Consider the following 25,045-nt stretch of genomic DNA (forward strand, 5'->3'; position numbering starts at 1 on the left):
CAAGTTGACACTTGTTCTCCCCCCGCCTCCCCAAGATACTTTTTCACCTGCCATTAGGCTTCAATAAATATCATCAAATCAGTTTTTTGGCTGAGCTTAGTAACATCCTGTCCTTTGAGTAATTTAGGCTCTCTATGTATAAAAGCCTCTTCACATTTCTGTATACCTACGACTCTGTGCTAAGGCCCTCGTCCCTCATTCTTCATGCACTTATTGAAGTTAAATTATTTTGTTCACACCTGATAATGTACTTTATTTGCAAATCTCATCTTTGATATTTCATTTTTGTTATATAGAAATGTTCCAGATCTAAAAAACAAAAAAGGCAAGGGAACCTTTCTCTTTTATTTTTTTCTCTCCAAAAATAATTAACTTGTTTGATTTTTTTGCCCTCCTCCAGAAATAGTGTTAATCACATAACATCTTCTGCATTTGTGATTCATAGTAAGTGTATAATATGACAGTGGGTATTGGTACCAATTCTTTGTCCCCATGTTAGTGAGGTAAGGTAAGATAGACATTGTCAGAGCTAGCTAAGGAAATACAATTTCCCCAGCACATGTTGATTTAGTGAGGCCAAACTGTATCTATCAAAGTGTTTGTGCTGAAAGAACTTGCACTAAATCCTGGATCCTTCGTCCCTCTCCGGAGGACTTAACGCTCGCAGAGTCTGTTGACGCAGCAGGGCTTTGCTAACTCGGAGCACTCTGGCTGAAACGGGTCAAGGAGTGCAGCAGCAGAACTTCACCACCGGAGGAGAAAGCGTTGACAGCCCAGCATGGTAACTCTTTCCCCCCCACAACCACCTCTAGAAAACAACAGCCGTGCTCATCTTCGCATAGAAACTTAAAGGCGCTGCTACATTCCCCTTCTTAAACAATTCATTTTTGGATGCATGGTAGGAAGGTAACACAACATAAGTACGCAATGTAATAAATAAACAGAGAAGAATTTTTTCTTGCTCTTTTTCCTTTCTTATCATCCCCTTTTTTGTCCTTCTGTGCCTGAGCCAGTCTATCTTCATAAACTATTGTTTTCATTTGTCTGTTGTAATTTTTTTCCTTTCCTTTTGTTTTCATCTTCTTTTCTTGGAAACCAATATGTCTGGTGAGGACCTGCTGTTGGGAACAATAAATAAAGTATGCGTTTCTTCTGCCTTGGGGAAATATGTTGTCAAAAGGTTTAGAATATTTTACCAGACTGGTTAGAAATCCATGGACAAATATTACTGAAACCTTGATTTTTATTCCCAGCGTGTACTGTTTAGAAAAATAACAATCTTGTCCAACTTCTAGCAAAGATGTTGCAGCTGCAGTTTTCTTTTCTGTCTTTTCTTGTCTTTGTGAAAAAAAATCATCACCATTCTGTGGCAGTAAAACAGAGAGGTAACCGTTCTCATCTTTGGCATTTCTTATCATTGCCAAAATAAATACTCGCATCTGTGCAACTTAAATGTGAAATGATGTCTTCCCTTTTTGGAACCAGCAAATACTAACAACAGCAAGCAGCCACCTGAAAAGAAAACAAACAATTAAAGTGAAATTTATGCTAAAAATTCTGTATCGCTCAGAAAAACAGAGCTCCCATCCCTGAAAATTCAGTCTGCCCCTTTACAAAGGAGGTTTTTGAGGTTATGATAAAAGTGACCGTGATATTCATGTTACTGAGTTGCTGAGATAGTACCAAATAGTTTCTTAACTCCCTGAAAGTGCTAAACGCGGAACTAAAGCAAAAAAAATCTAACAGCTGCTACCATGGGCTGCCCATTGAAAACATATTAGAAGAATTGTTAGGGTTTCTGCATAAAAATTTACTGAAAGGACTGCCCTGAGATCTAAGTGTGTTGAGAAAGAAAACACCTGGAGGGAGGAGATCTGGCTCCACTAGGAGGACTTCAGGATGAAACAAAGCATGTTAGAAGCTTGTGACTTAGCAGTGAGGACCACAAAGATGTTTTAAGTAGATCACTGGGGCTGGCCTAAACAAAAGTAGCAAGATCTGAGTAATTAATGTAGGAAATAAGGTTGTACACTGGTCTGAGCAGATGATTCATGATACCTGATGCTGAAAGTGCTTCATACTCAGATTCTTACACCGTTACAGCAAATAGGGTTCTGTAGATTTTCTGCACAAAAATCTGTTTAAATGTTCTCCATTGTAAATACCTCGAGGAAAGGTTTGTTTTGCTTGTATATTGCCAGACACAAAAGCTGCTTAATCCTGTTTGATGTCTCTGAACACTACTGCAGTAGGGCCATTCAAAAACAATTGATACATGTTAATGGATTGCTTCTTACGTTCATTAAGACAAATTAAATCAAGTTCCATCATACACAGTCAAAGAAAACCTGAAATAATACCTCGAGCTCTTCCATTTTCACACACAGCAAAGAAAGGCCTGAGAACACCATTCGGGCCATGCTGCTTGTTCAAACAACTGGCAGAGAAGCAGGACTGGCAACAATTATAGGCAAACACCTTATGGATGCAGATAGGCCAAAACAGAGCTCCTTTACTGAAATATCTTGACCCAATGTTGTTAAGAACAAAATGCTGCCATAGATGTGGCAAGAACAAAGACGGTTTACCAGCTGGGTTTTTTTCCCTTTCAGAGAGATATGTCTTTTCCCTGACAGAGAGATGTGACAGGCTGTTGTCCACCGACCCCCAAAGCTGCCCTGAGCTCCTAGTCCAGTCTCTGCAGCCCGCAAGTAGCTTCTCTGCTACCACCATCCCAGGTCTTTGTAACTCATCGGACAGCAAGGCCAGAAACGTGCCAAGCAGGCACTATTGGGTTTTGCTCATCCATTGTAAACTGTGTGATCTCTTTGGTAGAAACGAGCCGCAAGTCCCCAGGCACAGCTGGCACAAGCTGCCCCAAGGACAGACCCCGTAAGGAGGGACATACCAAGAGTTGGCAGCATCAACACCTTGGCCTTGGTTAGAAGCATTTTTGCCTCGTTAAGAATTCAGAGCTCCAGATACCCCCCAGACTTCCCTTCGTGAACATTTAGCCCAGTTCGAAGAAAGAGAAAGCCAAGTACTCCCGGCCAGGCCAAGGCCCTGGAGTGCCACCTGAAGTTGGACGGGCATCGCAGACCTGCTGTCTTTAGCAGCTGCTGTAAGTCCCCAAACAAAAAAAAAAAAAAGTGGTAATTACCACCTGTATTTTACATACCCTGTGCTATTTAACAATGGTAGAACGATATTTGTGCTTTTTGTAACAGTGCTACACAGTGAGTGTGTATTTGATTACTGGCCTATTACAAGTCCTCAGCCCTTTTGCATGTCAGGGGATCTCTCTCGACTTGGCAGCTTGGGCTTTATTTCACTTTTTTTTTAGCTAACATAGGAAACAGAAGACCTTTCAATAGCTAGTAAGGATTCCTTTTTTTTTTGATTGACAGCATTCAGATGGAGCTCAACTAGTTTAACATAGTTATTACCATACTTCAGTCGAACAAGGTTACTGCTCCACCTGGTGGGTACAAGACAGGGCTCTGAGGAGAGCGGTGTGCCTCGGCCTGCTCTGCTTCAGCAGTGTAGAGTGGCAAAGAGCCAGCGTTAATCTCCTTCAGAGCCAGGTTTGATCTCCTCCAGAGCCGGGGTTAATCTCCTTCAGAGCCCCGCCGGAGATCTGAGAAATTCACCACACAGGCTTTCCCCTGGGTCATCGCAGCCCTGTGGTGGAACTCCTCCGACCGAAGAGTACCCGCGATGATGTGAAACACCCTCTGCGTTTGCTGCTGCGGTTTTGTAAATGCAGCTGGTGAATACCGCCAGGCTGACACCCGCCCCTGCCGGGCGCGGGGCCCTGCCCGCTCGGCACTGGAGGCGACTACAAGCCCCAGGCTGCCGCGGGCCGCCGGGGGGCGGTGCCGGGTGCCGTGCCCGGCTGCGGCCCGCCCCGCCGCTGCGCACAGCATGGCCGGCTTCGCCGACCTGAACCTCCCGCAGGGGCCGGACAAGAAGTCCCTGCAGAGCCTGCTGGAGGCCGCAGCGCACTGTGAGTTAGTGCCCCGGCCGCGGCGGGAGCGGGGAGGGCGGTGGGGCCGGCCCGGGGCTCGGGTCGGCGGCGGGGCCGGGGCTTGGGCTGCGCTGCGGAGCCGGTGGGCCTGAGCCGGGGAGGGCTGGGCCCGGCCAGGAGGGAGGGCAGGGGGACGCGAGCCGCAGCTCCGCCAGGCTGCTGTGAGCACAGCGTGGGTCTCTGGGCTGAGTTTTCCCTCCTTGTAGGCTAAGCCTCGCCATCTGCTTCCCTGGCGGGTCGCGTTTCCCCTCGCTCCTCTCCTCTCTCCTCTCCCTGTTCAACCTGGGGTTTTCTGCAAGTGAAGTGACCAGGACCGAGGTCTTCCCAGTGCTGAGTAGCAAGGAGAGCTCGTGTTGTGTCTTGCAGGCTCTGTCTCTGCCTGTTTATCCCAGCATAACAGTTGCTTTTTCCCCAACGTGGACGCATTTTCCCGCCTGCAGTTTCTTATGGCCTAAATCTTTTTTTGTGCAGAACTGTTGTACAGCCAGGTGCTGCCTGTCCAGTGTTTGGGGGGTGATTTGTCTTTGGCAAGTGTACCATCTTCCTCTGATCCCTGCTGAACGAGACCTTTTTGTCAATTTTGTCAGCGTTATTTTCAGCGCTCACCTTGCCTTCTATAGCTGTATCTCTCCCAGCTCTGTGTTGTCTGCAGTTTTAACAACTATCCTGAATGTCCTTGACCGTTTTCCCTAAAGAAGGTCATCAACAGGACCAAAATAGGGCAAAATCTTTGGGGACCCCAGCCCCAAGCGTTCATGTTCATAAAGCCCAGACATCGAGTAGGTGTTGTCAGGGCTGGGGTGTATTAAAAGGCAAACAGAATTTTTTTCTTTTAAGGCACTTTTTGGGTGAATTAATCTTCAGGAAAAAATAATGTGAAAGGTAAATGTGCACGTGATTATTAATTTTTGAGACATTTAAGTGATGAGTGTTTAACAGGTTTCTGTTTGGACTTGCTTCCATTAGTTTACTGGACAAAATGTATGTGTTTACTTACTATGTGTTTACTTTTTTAGTGGGATATTCTGCAGTTGCTCTTAACCATGTCATTGATTTTAAAGAAAAGAAACAGGTAATTTTTGTTGGGGTTATTTGTTCTTAGTGTGTTTTCTCTTGTAAACCTACATGCCTTATTACGTGTTCCCAAATAGCTTTATCTGCAGAATGCACATCTAGACACAAGTACAAATGTCTGCATTTGTGACAGAACCCCCATTTTATAATCCAGTATAACTGCCCTGGAGTTAACTTTTAATATCGTCCATGTATTGTCCCTGGGAAATAGTTTTGTTAGCATGGCAAATTTCTTTTTAGGATTGGAACATAGCTTTTGTTTACATTGTAAACTTAACCCATGACATTTTGAATAACTTTGTTTTGTTCTCTTTTAAGGAAATCATCAAGCCAGTATCTCCTTCCGAGTTGTTTCCATCTTTGCCTATTGTGCAAGTATGTCTAGTTACGTTCTATCTATGTATTATTATTCTGAGTTACATTTTTTACCTTGGTGTGTTTGTATATGTGATTTTGTGTATTACATGTTAATCAAAAAAGAGAAATTTGTCCATTGCTTGATTGTTAAAACTCCCAGCATTGGAAGAACAATATACTCACATTAGAGTAGGCTCTATTCGTTATTTGAGAAATTATTAAAGAAACTGCTTCGTGTGAATTTTGAATCTCCTTGTAGTTGAATAATTACAGTATAATTCTTGAAATTCAAGTTTTGGAAATAACGTCCTAGTTTTGATGGAGCGAGATTTGGATATAATGAACCAAGTCTGTATTTCAAATCACTGACAGACATTAATTCAGGAACTGCTTTTGCTTGCAGTTGTGGCCTGCCTGGGGAGCCATAGCAGTATTAAAACATACTCATTTTTTCTGCATGATTTTAATTTTTTTTTCTCTCCCTTCCTTCCCTTCCTTCCCTTCCTTCCCTTCCTTCCCTTCCTTCCCTTCCTTCCCTTCCTTCCCTTCCTTCCCTTCCTTCCCTTCCTTCCCTTCCTTCCCTTCCTTCCCTTCCTTCCCTTCCTTCCCTTCCTTCCCTTCCTTCCCTTCCTTCCCTTCCTTCCCTTCCTTCCCTTCCTTCCCTTCCTTCCCTTCCTTCCCTTCCTTCCCTTCCTTCCCTTCCTTCCCTTCCTTCCCTTCCTTCCCTTCCTTCCCTTCCTTCCCTTCCTTCCCTTCCTTCCCTTCCTTGTCATTCTTTGTAAAGGGCAGGTATAATATCAAACAGATCAATATAAAATAAGGAAGTGTAACTACAGACTTTAGAAAATTAGTATAGGCAAGAATATGAGCAAGGCACCCTTTTCTTTTTATAGCGGACCGGGTGAAAGTCACCACAAATTTTTGCTTTGGAGCTTTTTACGTCTTTTGTATTATTTCTTTTTTGTAGGGGACATCTAAAAGGATTAAAGTCTTAACCCGGCTAACACTTGTTGTTTCTGATCCTTCCCACTGTAATCTCTTGGTAAGTATATTTAGTATATTAATTTTTCAATTTTTATTTCCTTTTCTCAATGAATGAATGAAACTTTGGAAGTTGTATGGGGAGAACTTCGTGGATTTTATAGGACACTCAGCAGTGATTTCTCAGATCGCATCTTTAGCCAATAACGTGATCATGAAGAGATGCAGACTTACAAGACTGGATATGGCTTCTGTTGATCATTTGTCAATATGGGACAACAGTTCTGTTCCTCAGTTCTTTTCTTTGAGTTCTGGAGTTCTGTGCATAAACTAGAAGGCCATGAGCAAGCCCTGTGTCTGTTGATGTTTTAGTGCTACATGATCGAAGCAAAAGGTGTAGGTGCCTTGTTAGGTGGGTGGGACAAGCCTCAAAATGAGAATGAATGACTTCACAGTATGGCTTACAGCAGAGACCTACTATGTAATTGGATGATTATTGGCTTTGTTCTAGTACTTGAAAAAGGGGTTTTCTTATTATTTTGGTCGTAATCTTTGTGCATAGCTTTGGCATCTGCCAGAATTCAAGGTAATAATTGTTTCCTCCTTTTGTAGAGATCAACATCTGCAAATATAAGGTTATATGACATTATAGCAGTATTTCCGAAGACTGAGAAACTGTTCCATGTGAGTACAATCATCTGATCGGTAATGCGCATTCATAACTTTTAGTGTCTTGGGCTAGTTTGAGTACATGCTTTGTTTTGATTTTATTTCCCATTTTATACAGGCCTGCGTGTCATGGGGCTAATTAAGCAACACAGGCTGCCTGGTCGGTTGATAGACTGAGAAGGTTGGGAGGGGTTGCAGGAGGCTGCAAGGCCTTGAGGTCACTGGTTAACGTCTGAAACGTCTACCTGATGAATGGACTTGTACGCCCCTGTGCTGTGGTTTTCTTTGTGTGTTGTTCTACTCTACTGACTACTCCTCCTCTCTAGTGAGGATAGAAAACATCCTTCTTTTTTTCTGAGAGATACATATATATAAAAATATATATATACACACACACACACTATCAGCATGTAGAAAACTTCTGTCTTGAACTTTAGCTTCTCAAACTCTGACAGCTTCCCCAAAACACATTTGCTGTTTTCTGTTAGCACTAATTGTTCCCAGTCTCTGAAATGCCAGGGAAAGTGGGAAGATTTTAAAGCGGAACTAACACGGTTCTGAGAGTTACCATCTTCCTTTCAGTCTTAGGTCTTCTCTTGGAAGTTCATCTAAATGAATAGCTGATCTCTTTTTCTTTTAATTTTTCCTTTTATTACTTCATTTTAAATCAAAAGAGGAGCAAGAGCTTATGAGATGGAGCTAGTTCTGGTTGTCATAGCATCTTATGAACAGATAAAATAAAATTTCCAAAAGTAAACTAAACATAATGACCCTTGCTCCATTACAAGACTGAGATTTCTGGTTTTGTTTTGAGTATTTTGGATGCTGAAGTTGAATGAGAGAAGGTTCACTTCTGTGGCTTCATGATATGTTTGTTACTTTGCCTGCCGAGAAGACCATTGAGGCTGTGCAAAAGTAGAGCAGCCTCGGAGGAAGTACTTGAAGGGCAGTCAGTCATTTTCTCACTCAGATTTTATCTTGGCTGTTCAGAGCAATCTTGCAACTGAAAACTGCCTCCACAAAATTTGTGAGTCTTTGAAGGAGTGCTGTATCAGTGTTACCAAACAGGTGCTGGCATTTGTAGCAGTGGTAGCGCTCCAAGTGTGCTAGTGAGAGAAAATAGTGAGTGTGAATCATTTTCAAAACCTTAGTTAGGACTAATTTGTGACCTTAGCCCAACACTGTTGTTTCTCACATCGGTTTATGTTAACAGAAATGCAAGTATTTTGAATGAAAACCCAAATACTCTGTCACTTCTGTGATTTTAGAAAAACAAGGTATTGCAAGTGTGTTTGACCATGAACTGGTTCGGTCCATTTCTGGTGTTTGACTGAAGAAGACATTTACTATTTAGAGGTGATACCTAAATACAGTGATGTGCAGTAATTCTTCAGCCATTACTAACAGCACCAAGCATCATATTGTCTTCCAGCTTTTACCCATAGCTGCCATATCTTGAATAGACCCTTCCTACTAGAAAAATTCCTAGTTTTAAAACACCATTCGAGGCACAATGATCTAAGCTTGGCTTGTTGGGTGATAGGTGTTTCTTATCTCCATCTCTCTCATATTTTTAATTAAATTGTTCTCAAATAATTGGTAACGGCTGATGTGAGTGGTCTGATCAAGTGGAGCATCTGGAAGCAAGTCATCTTTTTGTCAGAATGTTTTTCTTACAAAACTCAAAATTGTGACGTCTGACCTGTTGCAAGTTCATAAATAATAACATTAACTCTGAACTGGAAGAGTAGGTGGAAGCGTCCCGTCTCTCTTAGCCTTGGCAGGCAGTAAGTAGGCGTGCAGTTTAAAGCAGTGTGAAGAAGGCACAGGGACACCAAAAACAAACATGAATCTCTTTGGGGGAGTGCCAAAATCTACTTTCAAAGAGAGCTTGTCAGTATAAAACTGAGTCTGTTTTTTTTTTTTTTTTTTTTAAGTAAGTTAGAGCTACTTTCTAGTACTCCCGAGTACCTGTTTTGACACATTAAAATGATACTCTTCTGTTTTGTTTTTCTAAATTATTCCCCCTCCTTTTGAAAACTTGTCCAAGTAAAGTACAAAGCAAGAGGCTGTAGAAGAAAGTGAACTTTAAAGAATCTTTCAGCAGAAGAATTCAAGCATTAGTTATAACAGTTACAGCTTAATGAAACTTATTTGTGACTGCTTTTATTTCCCTTGCAAGATTTTAGGACTCTTGGGGATGTGAGAGAGGCGAATAGTTGTAAAATACTTTTGAGGGCCACTCTCCACCTCTTTCTTTTGGCTCTGGCAACAATGTAAAATCTCACTTCTTAAGTGACCTCAATCAATTTATTATGTGTTTAAACAAGCACCTGAAGCCAGGTAATCAGCAGGGGCATGCTGTGTTGTTTTGGGGGGAAAGGGGTCTCTCATTTAAGGGTGACTATTTTTTTATTTTCAGCCGTATCGTGAGTTCTGCTGCGGTTGGATGTCCAGCTGTGACAGTGTTTAAGGCTGGTTTAACGGTTGGACTTGATGATCTTAAAGGTCTTTTCCAACCTAAACGATTCTATGATTCTATAAACAGCCACTCGTTTCTGCAGGTCCCTGTCTGCTCTGCTGGTGAAGCTGCTTGCTTAGTTGCATGGCACTTTGGTTTGGGGAACACGCTTTTGGCTGAAAAGTAACCGGAGTTTTTGCCAAGTTATTTTGCAGGCAGATCCGTTTTACCGCTCTGATTCAGGTTTCAGCCACACAGATAGTTGTGCCAGCACAAAGAGGTTGGCTGTGCTCTGGGCAGGCCAGTGCAGATAGTGCCTGTTCAAGCTGACACTCACAGGTGATGGAGAGTGTGTTGGGGAGGAAGCAGGGTTGTTGATGAGACCATCTTCATTGCTTCATCCTGGCAGCACTTTGAGCTGGGGAGGGAACCCAAGCATGTTTCTTGCAAGCTGCATGAGGTGAAAGACTTCATCCTTACATGTTCACATGCAGGGCAGATTTGTATGTTTGTCTTTTGTTTAAAGATTTTTAGGTTTTCTAACTCTCTGTGGAGAGCTGTGTCAATTTTGTAGAGGTATCAACAGGGAGTCTGGTGATGTTATGCATGGAGTTTCAGCATATATCTCTGGCTCTTAACGACTCCTGGATCTTTCACTGTTAAGGATAAAGCCTTCTAGGGTGGGTCTTGCACCACAGATTATGTTTTAAAATTGGCTGTTCGTAACTCAACATTACTTCAAGAGCATCATCTTGCTCACTAACGATTTGGCACTTGGATTATTTTCCACGGAACAGGATTTTCTATGTTTTTGTAAAAGAAATAATGACCATTGGAGATGTCCTCTAATTTTAGCATGGCCCAAAACCAGTCTGTGCCCTCTTGTCACGAGCCGGGGAAGCTTCTCAGTGACCGAGTGTGGCAGTGATATGTACTGAAAGATGTGCTCAAATTCTCCAAATGATTTATATCCTCAGGGGTATGAGGAAGCTGTGTTTGCCAAGATAATTGTAGAACATGCTCCTTCTTTAAGTCTTCCAAGAGGATTGTTTTGGGCTGCAACAGGAATACCCACCCCATGCCAGTAATAAGGTCTGTGCCTGTTGCTTTTCAAAAATTTTGCTTTTTAAGAATTCTGACTGGTTTAATCATTCTAGTTAGTTCTGCCTGCTGTTTGTAAGCAATTAGCAGATCATCAGTATCTAAAAAAACTTGCTTATATAAGTCTGAGGATATAGTGCAAAGCCAAATTTCAATGTTTATTCCTAAAATGTTTGCCAAAGCTTTCTTTAGGCCATCCAAGCAGTGGCAAATTTATTTATTTATGGCTGTCTGGAGTTTCCCAGCAGATGGGGCTCTTGCCTGTGATGCAGCTGGGCAAGCACCCGGCTGTGCAACTGCTGCATATCATTTTCTGTATGAAGTTTTTGCACTTCAGATCCATTCAGTAGGTAGGGTAACCTGAACTTGCCTGCATGTGTGACTTGTCCAGGACCCAAAGCTAGGCTGAACATTGGAGTGTTTGGAGAAATCTCCTCTCCAACTTTCCGTGCAGTGCAGGAATTCCTCCTTGTGGGGAAGTATGGCTCTTAAATTTGTTTTTCCTTGGTGGTGTTTTCTGAAATGTTCTTGTCACTGGAATCCTGTAGAAATCCTGGCATTTGGGTCACTCCCTTTTCCCACTGTACTTAATTTGCAAAATGGAAAAGAGTTTTCCAGTGTTTCTGGAGCTGATTAAGAAGGCTTATTTTCTCATCATATAGGGCAACTTGCATGTTTCTGATGTGTATTCTTGCTTTCCTTCATTTTCGGCTTTCTCTCTTCCTGAATTTCCTGTGGCCTCACTGACATCTTTTCTAGGATGTGATTCCGAGCTATTTGCTCTGTGCGTGTTCCTATAAATCACCTCTGTCTAGATGGTAGTTTGTACTACCAAGATCTTTGAATTGCCTGCATGTGTGCTGTGGCTCTCTTGTCTAGGAGGGAGTGCTGTCAACAGCTAAGAAACATTCCTAAAGCTGGGCCTCTGCTCTCATCTCCATCCAAATTTCATGTGAACAAACTGATAGAAGACTAGTTTGCAAAGCAATAGCCTGCCCTGCGTTACAGCAGAGTGCGGCTGCCCTGCAGCCGAGCCCTGGGACTCCCCACAACCCCCACCGCTTTTGTGCCGGTGCGAGGAGGGATGAATGGTTGGCGCCTGGCCCAGGTGTATTTGGAGCAGTTGCTGGCAGGTTTCTGAAAGCAGAGTTACCCTACGCGTAGAAAATTCCTTTTCAACGTCTTCAGCCCATTTTATCTTCTTTGTTACAAGACTGCTTACAGACGTTAATCTGGCCCTGTGTAATCATCTTTACGGGCTAGGCATGTATAATTCCTACATGTCTTGTGTGCATGAGATTATATGTAAATCTAGAGCTCCCTTTTATGTGCATTTCATTTTCTCTGTGTGTCAGTGTGGAGATTCTCAACCCTTTGCTCGTTCCTTCCCTCTTTTAATACAGGCTGTAAATTGTGGTGCGAGTTCAAACCTAAGGTTTTAAACTATGACCTCCGGTGCCATCTTGAGACTTTTCCAGAGATGTGGCTTTCAGGAAGGGCTGCATGTTCCCCACCCAGCCAGGAAAGTGAGGCCCTGTTAGATCGGCTTCCAGTACTGGGCATGGGGCACCACCAGTCACTGTCTAACATCTGCTTCTGTTTCAGTCTTTTGGTTGCTTCTGATAAAAATACTTAATCCGTAAAACAAACGGTTGCTACACTGGAATTAGAGCATGATGGGGTAAGGGGCAGTTCCTGGGCTGTTCCCTTTGTAAACAGGGATTGTCCTTCATTAGCTGTGAGTTCTTTTGCCAAAAGCCAGCATTGCTTCTGCATGTCCTATGTTAGATAAGAACAAAGCAGTAAGTCTTGCCTTTGGGTTGGTCATTATTTTATTGGAAAAGTAGCTCTGTAAGTGAGGGAAGGCTTGGGTTTTAAGCCTGAAATGCTCATGCTGTGTACCTGTAGCCCTGCTGTTTTATTGGCACACCTGCAAGACTTGGTACCTCTTCATTTTAAAACTGAGCTCACCCTGGAGAGACATTTCTTGCATTAAGGAATGAAGGAGAATATCAGTGCACCTAAAGTTGGTTATGCATTTTTTGGCTTATCTAATAATCTGTTCCTATTTCTTTGCTGTAGATTGCTTGCACAACTCTAGATGTGGATCTGGTATGCATAAATGTGACAGAAAAGCTGCCATTCTACTTCCGAAGGCCCCCTGTGAATATGGTAAATTTACATGTAAATTGTTTTCTTGCTGTTAAATTCTGTATTTAATGTCAGTCTGAGTTGAATTCCCTACCATTTCCCTCCCACCATTCCCATCCATGTGGTTCTTTTATTTTCTTGCATAATGTATAGTGTTGTTTCAGATGTCCTTCACTTCAAGGCCTCCACTGCAGCATTTAATACGTAGTGATGTATGTTCTTTCTCTTTCTCCTTCCTGTCCCCCACTTAAGAAGGCAGAAGTGGTGTTCCCAAGGAATGGAAACAGAGCCTTAAGGCCACTGCTATGCGAAGGAGTGAGATGTGGTGTGATTGCTGACTAAGCTGCCTCCCAAGCCAGAAGTGGTACAGCTGTGTCAGAATAGATAAACAGCCCTGTGATTTAAAAGACAGGAAAATGTGAATGACAGTGTTAATTTGGGCGAAGGATGTCATGCCAGTTATTTGGAGGACAACTGTATTGAATCCATACTTAGACAAAGGAATGTCTTGGCAAATGAACCAAATGTGGAATTGCTAAATATCTGCTGTGGGACACGAGATGGCTATCAGCATGGATCAAGTATTTTGTTAATACAATTCTGCCTGCTGTTGATGGCTTGCCAGAAAGCTTAATCTGAACATGCTCTTAGATGAACTAGTTTTTTCCCGTGAGTATATGTCAAGGTTCATTCCACATGGGCATTCTTGGCTGGTGTAGTCCTTACTGCTTAAAAATTTAAATTTGGAATTGGCTAGAAATCCTAATTCCTCTTCTACAGAAAGTTTGACCTAGAATAAAAATCAAAAATTAACTAGAATTAATCCTGAAACAGAACGAAAGTAATACTTTGGAATTTACTACAGACTGGGAATTTCAACATTCCATTTGGAGTAACAATTTTGTATGAAACGTTGTTTGAAAGTACCCTCGCTGCCTAAAACTCCAGCAGCTGACCCAGGTGAGGAGCTGGCTGGCTCTTGGAGCCCTGTGTTTGGAGACATTTTCCTTACAAGCTATTTCTCAGCTTCCACATTCCCAGCTTCAAGGCAGTCTGTCAGTCAGACTGGTTTTGTGCATCCTCAGGCAGCCAGTTTTGGTTGTTGTGATGCCAGGCAGACAGATTGGCAGGCAGCTGAAGTGGTGGGGATCAGGTTAAAAATCTGCTTGGCTGGAAATTGGTATATTGCCATCACCTATTTTGGTTTTGATAAATTCAGGCTTTTCTTGTTTGCAGATGTCAGACGAGCTCTGTGTAAAACATTTCATGTGTACATAGCTTCTGTTGTGCTCGCGTTCAAAGATCATGCATGGATGGGAGCTGGATTAATTCCAGCTGTATTCAGTTACTGGACTCTCTTACAGTATTAATACTGCAGCATTTTTTAAAATAGTATTAGTATAAAACAGAGTAACATTTCAGGCAAATGTAATATAGGCCAGGGAACTAGGAACTCCTAGCTTTGAATTGTGTCTTTTTCGCTCGCTCACTCACTGTGTCCTATAGCAAGTTGCTTAACTTTTCTCTGTGTGTTTGCAAAAACAAGAATACTAGGCTTTTGGTGAGGTACTCTGAGAGATAGCAAGGCATTTTAAAGCAGCTGAAAATATATTGAGTATTACTATTTGGAACCTCTCCTGTGACTCACTGTTATTTAACATTGTCACAAATACCAGAGTATGCTGTGAGACGGGAGAGAAGGGACCTCATTGCTGCTTTTATGGAAGGACAAATTCCTCATCTGCAAGACGTGGGTACTGTGGGAAGCAGTGGTCTTCCTTACAGCGGGCTGTGGGGCTAGAGGAGGAGGAACCTCAAAACTTCAAGACTTGTGTGTGACCACCAGTGGTTACCTGTCTCCTCAACTCTGTGATAGAGGAAAGCCAATTGCAGCTAATAAGTGGCTGGTTTTTCTTTGTTAAACCTCATTTATCTGTCATCCCAAGATTCAAGTACACATACCTGCTGTACAGTGAAACGTTCCCCCCCCACCCCCTCCCCAGTGCTATGCTGTGCTCTTGCTGGAACATTTCTGCCTTAATTTTTTCATATATAACACAGTTAAACTGAGAATAACCTGCATCAATAATAGACAGCGGTTGTTAGATTGTTATGCTTCTCTCCTTTTGATTTTTGATCACTCTCTTTCATGTGAAGGCAATAGATCGAGGCATTTACTTTGAACTTCTTTACACGCCTGCCATCAAAGACTCCACAATGAGAAGATACACAATTTCAAATGCGATCAGCCTCATGCAGATCTGCAAAGGAAAGGTAAGCTCTCAAAGTGAAAGCGAGCTAATTAATTCAGTTCAAATTCTTCTGGAGTTGTACAGACTGAGCCATTTTAAATTAGTTTGATGCTGGGGTTTCTGAAGCTGTGACTGAATCTTTGCCTACTAATACAAGGACACAATTATTCTAGCTCCAGATACTTCCAGCCATGCACCACTGCATGCTTTCTTCTAGGTTGTCAAACAGTTAGATTCTTTTTTCAGAACAACCTATCTGTTATTATTGTATGCAATACCCAAAACAAAAGGAAAATAAAAAGTGCCAGAGATCTAAGGTTTGCACTAGAACTGAAATCCATGCATCTCTCCAAAATCCCCCATTTTATATTTCTGATTGACCAAAAGCTCTTTTTTGATAGTATACCTTGAATATGGGGGTAGAAAATAATAAGAAAAAAGTAGAAATCTTGTTTAAACGGTTAGTAAATTCCCAGTGTACAAAACAGACCCACCAGCTAGCTGGCTATCAGCCAGGACTTTGCTGCAGTCAGATCAACTGCATTCTTCCCTGCTACTGAAACCCAAGGAAGAAGTAACACTTGCAGCTGAGATGCCTGTAATCCATTGCTTTCATACCTTACCTCCTCCCAGGCTACCAGGCTAGGCTGCCTGTCATGCTGGGTCCTCTCAGGCCATGTTTTTTTTAACAGGGAAGCATATAATAATACACATCCAAGTTAAAAGAGATTGTAGCTCCCACCACCTTTATTGGAAACAGCCTTTGCTGCAATTAGTTAGTCCAGAGAAACCAAAATTGGCATTACCCTGAAGATCTAGTCTGAAGTGGGATATACAGCTTGGAAGGCCAATTAAAAGCAGATCTGTCGTTACCTCAGTTCCCCTCAGGCATGGCAACCTATTTTATAGGAGAGTAGAGTGGGTCAAACAGATGAATTCCCTTAGTGCTACAGAAGAAAGTGAGTATTTGCATGGTCTTTCCTGAGAAGCCCAGCTCTGGGAGTTAATTGCACAAAATACTGACTTGGAGATGAGGTACGTACGCACAAAACCCCTTTCCTTTGGGATTCCTTTTTGCCAGTGCTCCTTTTTCCCCTGTGCAATTAAAGATGTGCTTCTCATGCAGTTGTTGATTTGGAGAACATCAGTTGAGTTGACGTCACAAACAGAGCAAGTGAGACGTTCAGGCGCTGGGTCTGTGCACAGTGCCCTTTCTTTCTGCATCTGTCAGTCTAGTGCATCATCTGTGCCTGGAAGCTAAATCAGCGGGAGCTGGGCACGACAAGTTGCTGTTAGGCACTGGAAGAGCTGGGAGAGGACTGCTAGCTTGTCTTTTTTTTTTTTTTGCCTTTATTTTTTGCCTCCAGGCTCAGTACCTGGTGGGCCAGCAGAGATAGTTATTAGCCCTCAGTGGCAGTGAGGGCTGTCTCCGTAACGGTTATGTAAAGGCCTTTTTTTAACAATACATGGGATGGCTGGTCCATAGGCTGCTTGCCTTGGCACCTGGCATGCAGCTCTGGCCTTCTGTAACCTATAGTTGCTGAACTTGTAGCAGCTTTTGGATCCTTTTGTTCCTCTTGTGTTGTAGTAGGGCAGGGAAACTTCCAGAAATTTACTTGTATCCTCAGAGCTGGTGTTGAGCGGAGTCCTTAAAACATGTTAAAATGTGCAGGGAATGAGGGAGGGACTCACCTGCCTTGCCAGACAGAAGGCGTGCATAGCCACAGTCCCTCACCTCCTGTGTTTTGGTAACTGAGTGTGGGTACTGTGCCTGGAGCAGTGTACTGAACAACTGCTGTCTCCTTTACCTGGGGAGATAACGTTTTGCCTTTGAGTTCTTCCCTTTAGCCCTTCCCTTGGATTTGCCTTTGCCTGCCTCTCCTTTACTCGCTAGCAGTGCTTTTCTTGTCTGCTCTTGTCTCCTTCTCCCATCTTACCCATCCCCTAACTGGAAGCCAGTTGCTTTTGAACCAGGCAGAGCGCATCTCCAGTGCACAGCAGTGAACCACAATCCTATGCTGGTTCAAGATGGCTTGTGCAGCTGCTCTGGAATCTTCTCTGAGCCTGGGAGACAACCAACCTGTTGGTTGCTACAGCTCAGAGCAGGAGACTTGAATTTTCCCAGAAAACTCTTGCCATCAGCACCACTGAAGCTCAAAAGCACCCTTGCGATCCATAGTGCAGTCATTTTAAAGGTGATTATGCAGTAAGAAATGTCCTAGGCTCCGTCGTGATGTGTGCTGTTAAGTCACTTTGATGTATGTATTGCTTCCACTTCTGGCTTTCCTTATGCTAAGGCAGAGTTGTCTGTCCCATCCTTTCCTCCTCAGCACACGAGGAAACCTTGGGCACAGTGTGAACATGCGGTCATTTCCATGCAAATAGCTCTTCATGGGTTGAGTTCCAGCTGCGCACAGAGCATTTTCTTCCAATGTCTGCCCTGCTCTTTGTGCTGGGGAGGTGGCAGGACAAAGCAAGCAGTGCAGGGAAGGGATCAAAAGCCCCACCTTGTAACTGGAGGTGGTGTGATGTGTTGGTGGTACTGACGTCAGAGAGGGAAAGTCTTTCGGTGCCTCAGTACAATTCTTACTCCCACCCACTCAAGCAGGAATTCCCAAAGCCTTTTATTCATTATAATAAAAGGTGCAAGGAATTTTTTGCTGCTGCTGCAGTTTCCACCTGTGCAAAACAATCTTCCCCTGGGTGAGCATCCTTGGAGGCTTAACATCAGAAGAGCGCTGGCAGCTGAGCTGTGGTATCTGCCAGCCCCCAAGCAGTCACGTACCTGTTCTGTAGAAACCCTTTGGAGGAGAAGGGAGAAGGATATCTCTCTGCCTGGTGATTTTCATGGGGGTGCCAGTGTTGAGGGAAGTGAGTGTATAGCATGAATTGGCAGCCACTGCCTAGCTGCAGACAGGTTTCCCCAACCAGTGTGAGTTTGCTTAAGGCCAGCGTGAATGCTGAGGTTAGGATTGAGTTGTACCACAACAGTAGGCTGAAAATTTGGGAGCACCAGACTGTCTAAAGACACTATCTGTAAACTGCTTCTGGGGGATCCTGGACTCTAAGTCCATTTCTGTTACAGCTCAGGCTGAGTTGTCGTTTTTGTGGGGCCTCTTTCAGCTAGTGTGAATAAAGAGGGCACTTCTTAACACAGTGTGTGCAACTCTGCATTTCTTCTTTACCCTGAAGGTCTCTTTAAAGTCCACTATGAGAGATACAGGCTGATAGGTGCTTGCTTAATGCCATCACTCTGACATTTCTACTGCTTAGCCTATCCCTCTAAAAGGTGCGGCACTTAGTCAGCTCGCGTCTGTCTGTGAGAGGTTTGTAACTGCAAAGGAGGGCTTGTTCCTGTGCCCCTGTCTCTGTAGGGGTCAGGGAGATAACCTGGGTTTATTTATGTCCCAAATTAATATCCGTACTCTGCTGGAGTTCACTTCATCTGAGGGCATCAGATACTTGGATGGTTAATTGGGCTCTGAGCCTGAACTTAGCTAATGCTCATAAAGTCTTTACTGCGTGCTGATATTTTTTTTTTTCATTTCTTGATGCTGTCTGACAGATGAACGTTTGTTCTCTTTTGTTTTCCAGAACATTGTTATATCTAGTGCAGCTGAAAGGGTAAGTCCCAGATTTTTGTTGAAGTTGGAACAATTTGAGGATTTATCTGTGGCTGAAAATACAGCTTTAATTATGTATTAAACATATAAAAATTGTAATTTTAAATATGATTGCCATCTTGTGGGGTTTTTTAATCAATCTGTTTTACCAAAGAATTGTATTGTGGGGTTTGGAGGTTTTTTTGTTTGGTTGGGTGGGGGCTTTTTTGCTGCTGTGGTATGTTCCATGACAGTTTTCTCCCAGATGGGGACTCTGTTTTCCAAAATAATAGTATTTGCTTGATTTCCTAGTGCATTTTCAGCAGCTTGCTATTATGTAGCATTTAATCTTGCCTTCCTGATAGCCCTGTCCTGCCTGCTTACACTCTGTCAGCCTGCGAGATGTCCAATCTTCTTTGTTTTGTTTTAGCCTCTAGAACTACGAGGTCCTTACGACGTGGCTAATCTGTATCCTTTTTCTAAGTCAAAGACAGCAGTTAATAGTAACATGTGAAAGTTCAAAGTGGTTTTGAAATGCTTCCACCCTTTACACTCCTTGAACTTTACACATTGATGCTTGTTGGTGACCAGTTCAATGCATCAGGGCTCTGAGTGGGTGTGGAAGGAGCAACAGATCTTGGTCATGGGGTGGCATGAGCAGTCACTGTAAATAGTAATGTCTGTGTTCAGCTACAGGTATGTTTTTGTTGTGATATGCACTGATATTGTGTGGGTGTAAGTGGAGAAATGAATAAAACCCATAAAAATCTATGAACACTGTGAACCAAACCAGAAATTATTACTTATGATCTCCAAGGTGCCACATCTTTGATAGAAGCAGCTATAAAATCATATTTATATTAAGAAAGAAAAAGTTCCTATCTGAGTGCTGGTTACTTCTGTTCTGAATTTTCCAGTCTTTAGTTATATATGTGCTGTTAAATAAGTGTTTGTGTTCTAGAAACCAAGGAAAGTGGCTTTTCTTCCCTTCTTTTAGGAATTCAGATGCATTTTTACTACTCCCCCCTCCCCGCCCCCAAGCACCTATCCCTTGAAGGGGAGGAGCGTGCTCTGAGTCGTGAGAACCATGTGGGAGGGTGTGTGGCCTGGAACGAGTTTATGTGCAACGTTTCCTTCCCTCTTAAAAAGAGCAGTCAGGCTCAACCCAAATTAACATACCTAATCTGGTGTCATCCCTGCTCAAGGTGGCTGGGAACTTTTCAGCATAATGCTTTTGTATCAGACAATGCCCTTTCCCAAAACCTGAAATTTTCAATGGGGTCGTTTTTTTACTTGATTATGTGTGTAAAAATGTTCCTGCATTGACAGACTCTTATTTTCGAAAGTACAGCTTCTTGTCTGGAAAAAAGCAGCGTTGCCAGGAGCTTTCCAGGAGGGCTGGTGGGGAACTGCAGCCAGGAGAATTGGGTGCCTCAGTTCCCTGCCTCTGGGTAACCTTATGCAAAATGTCACTTTGAGTTACAGCTCTGCTAATTCCCAGTTATTTGTAGAGTAAACAAACCTATCATGCAGACAGACTTCCCTATTCTGTTTTTTCCTTTCTGTGCATTTTGATCCTGAACAAAGGTGACAGAGGTTTGCTGTTTGGCCTGTCAGAAAGTGAAGCCAAGGCAGCCGTGTCTACCAACTGCAGAGCGACCATGCTTCATGGAGGTAAGTGAAAAGCACATGCAAACTCATCTAACTAACACTTGCATTTGTTCAACTAAGTTCACGTTAATGCATATTTTCCAAAAGGTCTGAGACATTATAGAGTAAGTCAGCTCGGGTTTTTAGCTCCATTGTCCAATGCATGAAGAGGAGCTTGTGTGGCAAGGGTGTTTTATTTTCCCTTGTTGCCATGTTAGCAAATCAGTGACTGAACTGATGGTGCTGTCTGTACTGGAGTACTCGCTTAACCACATTAATGAGTCGTAAACTGTTTAGCCAAAACACAGATGTGCCTGTTGTGCTTCGTAGTGAAACTATCCCTTGTTTCAGAAAGGGTTGAATGCTGATCTCGGTGACACCAGCAGAAACTACATCATTGACTTAAAGAAAATCGGGATGCACGTGTTTTTGTGTTTCCTGTCTTGCAGCATGAGTGCAGAAGCAACCTTTGCCGTGTCCCTTTCTGATGCTTCATTATGTGGTCTATTTCTGACGCGCTGTTCATTGTGGACTATTTCGAACTTGATGCAAAATCAAATACCCTGAGTGCTTGCTGCTTAGAAAAAAATGTTTCATATAGTGTACGATGGCTTGAAGCGTTTTGGTGAAACAAAACTTGCTTCCTTATGCTCTCAGCACAGGCAGCTCACAGTAGCTCTCTTCTACTTGCCCATTTTTAATATTAAGAAAGTGGAAATTTAGCTTGTGGCCCCCTGCACTGGAAATCAAAAGGTTTCCCGTTGTATTTTGTGTCCTGGTGTCAGTGCAGCAAAGAGGTGCCACAATTCGTGTTCCAGCGATCAGTTTAGAACCTTGTTTTCCACTGTAGCATCAATTTCTCCATCTCTACCCTCCCTTTCACATGCTTGTTTATTGCTTCTTAGTGTTTCTTGATTTTTGTTGTTGTTGTTTATTCTGATGGCAGTTTAACTTTGTGACTGAGTAGTTGCATCTAGCTCTTAATTTCTGCCTCTGTCAAAGTTTGTTGGGTAGGTATGATTTCTAGTCACCTTCCCAACAACTTGAGTTGTTCCAAGTTTCAAACACGCAGTAGGATTTGGTTTGTACCTCTTGTTTCAGTAGAGATGGGGCTTGAACCTGTTGTAATTCACAGCAGGTAGCTTTGATCTCTTGGAGAGGACATTTCTGTGAACGGGGTCCTCCTCTAGCCTGCTACTCATCTATGTGAAGACAGTGTGTTGGAAGAATTTTTGTCAAGTTTATGTGGGATTTCTCAAGACCATCATCTATCTTATCTGTGAAATTAAATAGCAGATGTCATTTCCCTGTCCCCCAAAGAATGCTGGCCCAGAATAAGTCAATATATTTTGGCAAGGTTCTTGCAGAGCCTCTTTGCTAACAGAGTATTTGTAGAGAATCTCTTCTACCTCAAATTTTGTAGAGACCAGTAGTTCTGAAATTGGATTGGGCTCACTAGGTTGCTTGGCAAACATGTGAGGAGTTTGATAACACAACACGGTAGTATTTTATGGTAATGCTGAGGGTTCTGTAAATAAAATATTCTTGAATACCATAAAGCCACTTACTTGGTATGTATAGGGGAGTCTCTGCCAACATAGCTGTGCCAGCATAGTCTGTTTAAGAATCCTGGGGTATGTGAATACATTTTTTATATATATTTTTTAAGAACAGTATGTTTTGCTCAGAAATGCTTTTGACAATGCTTCAAGAATGTGTGCTTCTGTGACTATTGAACTGATTAAGCCTGGTTTCCTATGGTTTTGTGTGTCTGCAGCCCCTCAACCCCTGCAGAACTCAGTTTTCCCTTATGTTTGCTGTAATTCTACACCCACCATAGGATTTCCCCCTTTAGTTTCCACTCCATAAGGCAGCGTATCCCCAGCTCCTGCCCATGCAGGTTGCTTACCTGCTGTGTGTGCTGACTGGCTGGCAAACATGCTGAACTGTGTTTTGGGGCATGAACACCTGCAATGAGTATGCATTAAATGCATTAGTGTCATTTTATTTGGGGTACTACAACTTCTGCTTGTATGTTCCAGAAACTCGGAAGAGTGCCTGTGGGGTAGTGTACACAGTGAAGAAGCCTCGCAAGGTTGAGGAGGAAGAAACAACACTGCCAGCCTGCAAAAAAGCTAAGACTGAAGCTTGAGGACTGAACCAATTGTCAACAGGAGCCTCCATCCCATCTTTACTAAAGTGTTGAATCTTCCCCCACGCTCCAGCCAGCCCAGTTCCTCCCTTACTGCTTTATTTAGCCTGGAGAAGAATTATTCTTCTGGTGTTCAAGTAAGGAAAGCTGTGGGAATGAGTCTGCTGAATGGCAGTTCACCACATCTGAAAGATCATGCTGGGCTTCTGGCCAGGGTCAGGAGACCGTCTCTATGCTCTGTCTTAGGTCTTCTGGAGTTAGTGCAAACTCAACACAACGTTTCTAACGTACAGAAATTTTCAGTTGTACAAGTGCATTCCTTTTTTTATTAAAAATGTTTCTAAGAATGCAAAGTCTAGCTCTTACGGTTTCTCAAGTTTTAAACACATCTCTGTACTAAACCTTACAACCGCAAGCCGGTAGATGAAGTTTACCTCCAGTGGCCTGTGAAGAGTAATGGTGCATTAAAAAAATATCTCCTTCCCATTCTGTTTGTGATCAATGGCTATAAAGAAGATCCCAGCATCTGTCACTTGCTAGGAGATATCTTGGATTTGTGTAACAGTAGGACTGACTGACCTAACCTGCTAGATGCACATCCCAAAGGCCATCCCTGTCCTGCAGCTCTTAAAACCAAACAGTAACATGAGGTGGTTACCACAGATGGGAAGGAAGAGCCCAAGGTCACACTGAATGTGTGCTCAGCGTGGTATGTTGCAGTCGCAGCGTAACAGCTGTCTTGCCTTGGCCTGAGCAGTCTCCACGTCACATCATTTTTACTGCATCATTTCCTTCTTTATGTCCTCGTCTGGCAGTGTTGCCTGTGAGAGTGTTCATTTTGCTGCCTCCTGCCTTTCTGTTTTCCTTCCTGTTAATGCCTCAGTAAACCTGGCTGCCAAAAAAGCAATCATAACAGACTTAAAATCAGCAGAGTATTTTCAGAGCTCTTCCAAATGTTGACTGAAGTTTTTCTTTTGATTAAACCAATATAAAAATTATGTAAGCTACTGTACTCAAGATACTCTTGAGCCAGCTTTACTGTAAATATTCCAATTCTCTATTTGCATCTGACAACAAGTTGAGAAGTGGAAGTTATAGCATGTAAAATATTGCAGAAATCTTGCAGTGAGTCATCTCTGAGCTCTTAGTAACTGGACTGAGCAGAATGGGTGAAGTTCTCAGTAGACTAACAGTTCCATATAATGCCGGTGTAAGTCACAACAGCTTTTGCTTTATTCAACAAAGAATGAAATTTTTTTCCTTTATGTTATTATTTTGCTTGTTGACTTTGTGATTTGAGTCTTTTATAGGTATTGGGATGTAATACATATATATGCAGTAGTTTATAATTTGTGGACTTGCCTCCAAAATGATGCTTTAACCAGAGAAGCAGCAGAAATGTGTTTGTCTGGTGCAGTTTCTTGAATGACACGTTATCTTGCCTTGGCCAGAGAATAACCTACCTTGAGCACGAGAGAAGTTGTTTGGTAACTAGCATATGGAAAGAGGCTTTTGAATGCTAGAGATCCTTCTTGCTACTTGTTTGACTCGATTTAAAAAATTTACCGTCTGCATCTTTGCCCCTTCAGTAGATACAGTGCTTCAGGAACTGATTGAAAAGTTCCTTCTCCCCCAGTTTTCTGAAGCACGTTGTTCTGGCCACTTTGGTGCCTGAACAATTGAACTGCTTCTTGGTTAGGATGATAAACAAACAGAGTTAGCTAGCACTGATGTCATTTCTGTTTCCTGCAAGGCATGCTCCAGTGTCCAGGTAATTGTGCAGAAACAAGTAGTGAGGTAGTGGCTCGCAGAGAAGGGCAGTGAGCAGAGGTGTGCCGTAATTTTTATGGAGAAGAGTGTGTTCACAAATAAAGCCTACGGCTGGCAAGGTGACACTTGCGAGTTACGGTGCTTGTGTGAGAAAAGTCTCATCTGTCTGAAGCTGTTGGCCTCAGTCTAGGATAGCTGGCTGCGGACAGAATAGGCGTTTCCTCTGCTCGCTCCTCTGTGGGGTTTCTGTAAATCACTTGGTCTCCAAAATTGGCACTCCAGTAACAACTATTCATTGCTGCCCACTCCTGACCCCACCTCATTGCCCAGGACACAGTTTTGGCCAGACTGTAAAGCCTGCTGGCTAGAAGGCAGCTGGTGCGGGTTGGTGAAGGTGTGTGGGAGCCTGTGGCGTATTTCGCTGGGAGGCCACGCCGTGGGGCGTTGGTATTTTAACTGAATGCAACGTGTGATGTCCCAACGAAACCGGACATTGATGCCCCTGCTGGCGGTACTGGTAAGATTGTTCTTCTTCTGCTAAAGCAAAGGGAGAGGTGCCTGCCTTTCCTAGCAGGACTCTTGTTTTCCTTGGCTTGGACAACTGAAGCTGTCTTGTGCACCACATAGTAAGTACTGGCTTGCTGAGAAACTGAGATTTTTAAATCAAACTCGGTAATAAAACAGTAACTTTGTTTTACTAGCTGCTCAAGTACTGTCTTTCTGCTTTTGTATATGTGTTTCCATTTAACAAAATAAGAGATGTCATTTATCTAACAGTGGCAGGGAGGTAGCTCAAGG

General features: G+C 42.9%; 1 protein-coding gene across 1 annotated transcript; it reads left to right on the forward strand.

Annotated features, from left to right (window-relative positions):
• The first annotated feature begins 3,899 nt into the window (after window positions 1-3,899).
• On the forward strand, window positions 3,900-24,944 carry RPP30 (ribonuclease P/MRP subunit p30). Its single transcript, XM_076338741.1, has 11 exons — window positions 3,900-4,006; window positions 5,044-5,099; window positions 5,420-5,476; window positions 6,426-6,500; window positions 7,052-7,123; window positions 12,753-12,842; window positions 14,979-15,095; window positions 18,668-18,697; window positions 19,106-19,143; window positions 20,270-20,349; window positions 22,368-24,944. Exons 1-11 carry the CDS (start codon window positions 3,925-3,927, stop codon window positions 22,475-22,477), a joined length of 807 nt encoding a protein of 268 aa, XP_076194856.1. The 5' UTR covers window positions 3,900-3,924; the 3' UTR covers window positions 22,478-24,944.
• Window positions 24,945-25,045: the final 101 nt, after the last annotated feature.

Source organism: Aptenodytes patagonicus, chromosome 5 (assembly GCF_965638725.1).
Source record: "Aptenodytes patagonicus chromosome 5, bAptPat1.pri.cur, whole genome shotgun sequence".
Lineage (NCBI taxonomy): Eukaryota > Metazoa > Chordata > Aves > Sphenisciformes > Spheniscidae > Aptenodytes > Aptenodytes patagonicus.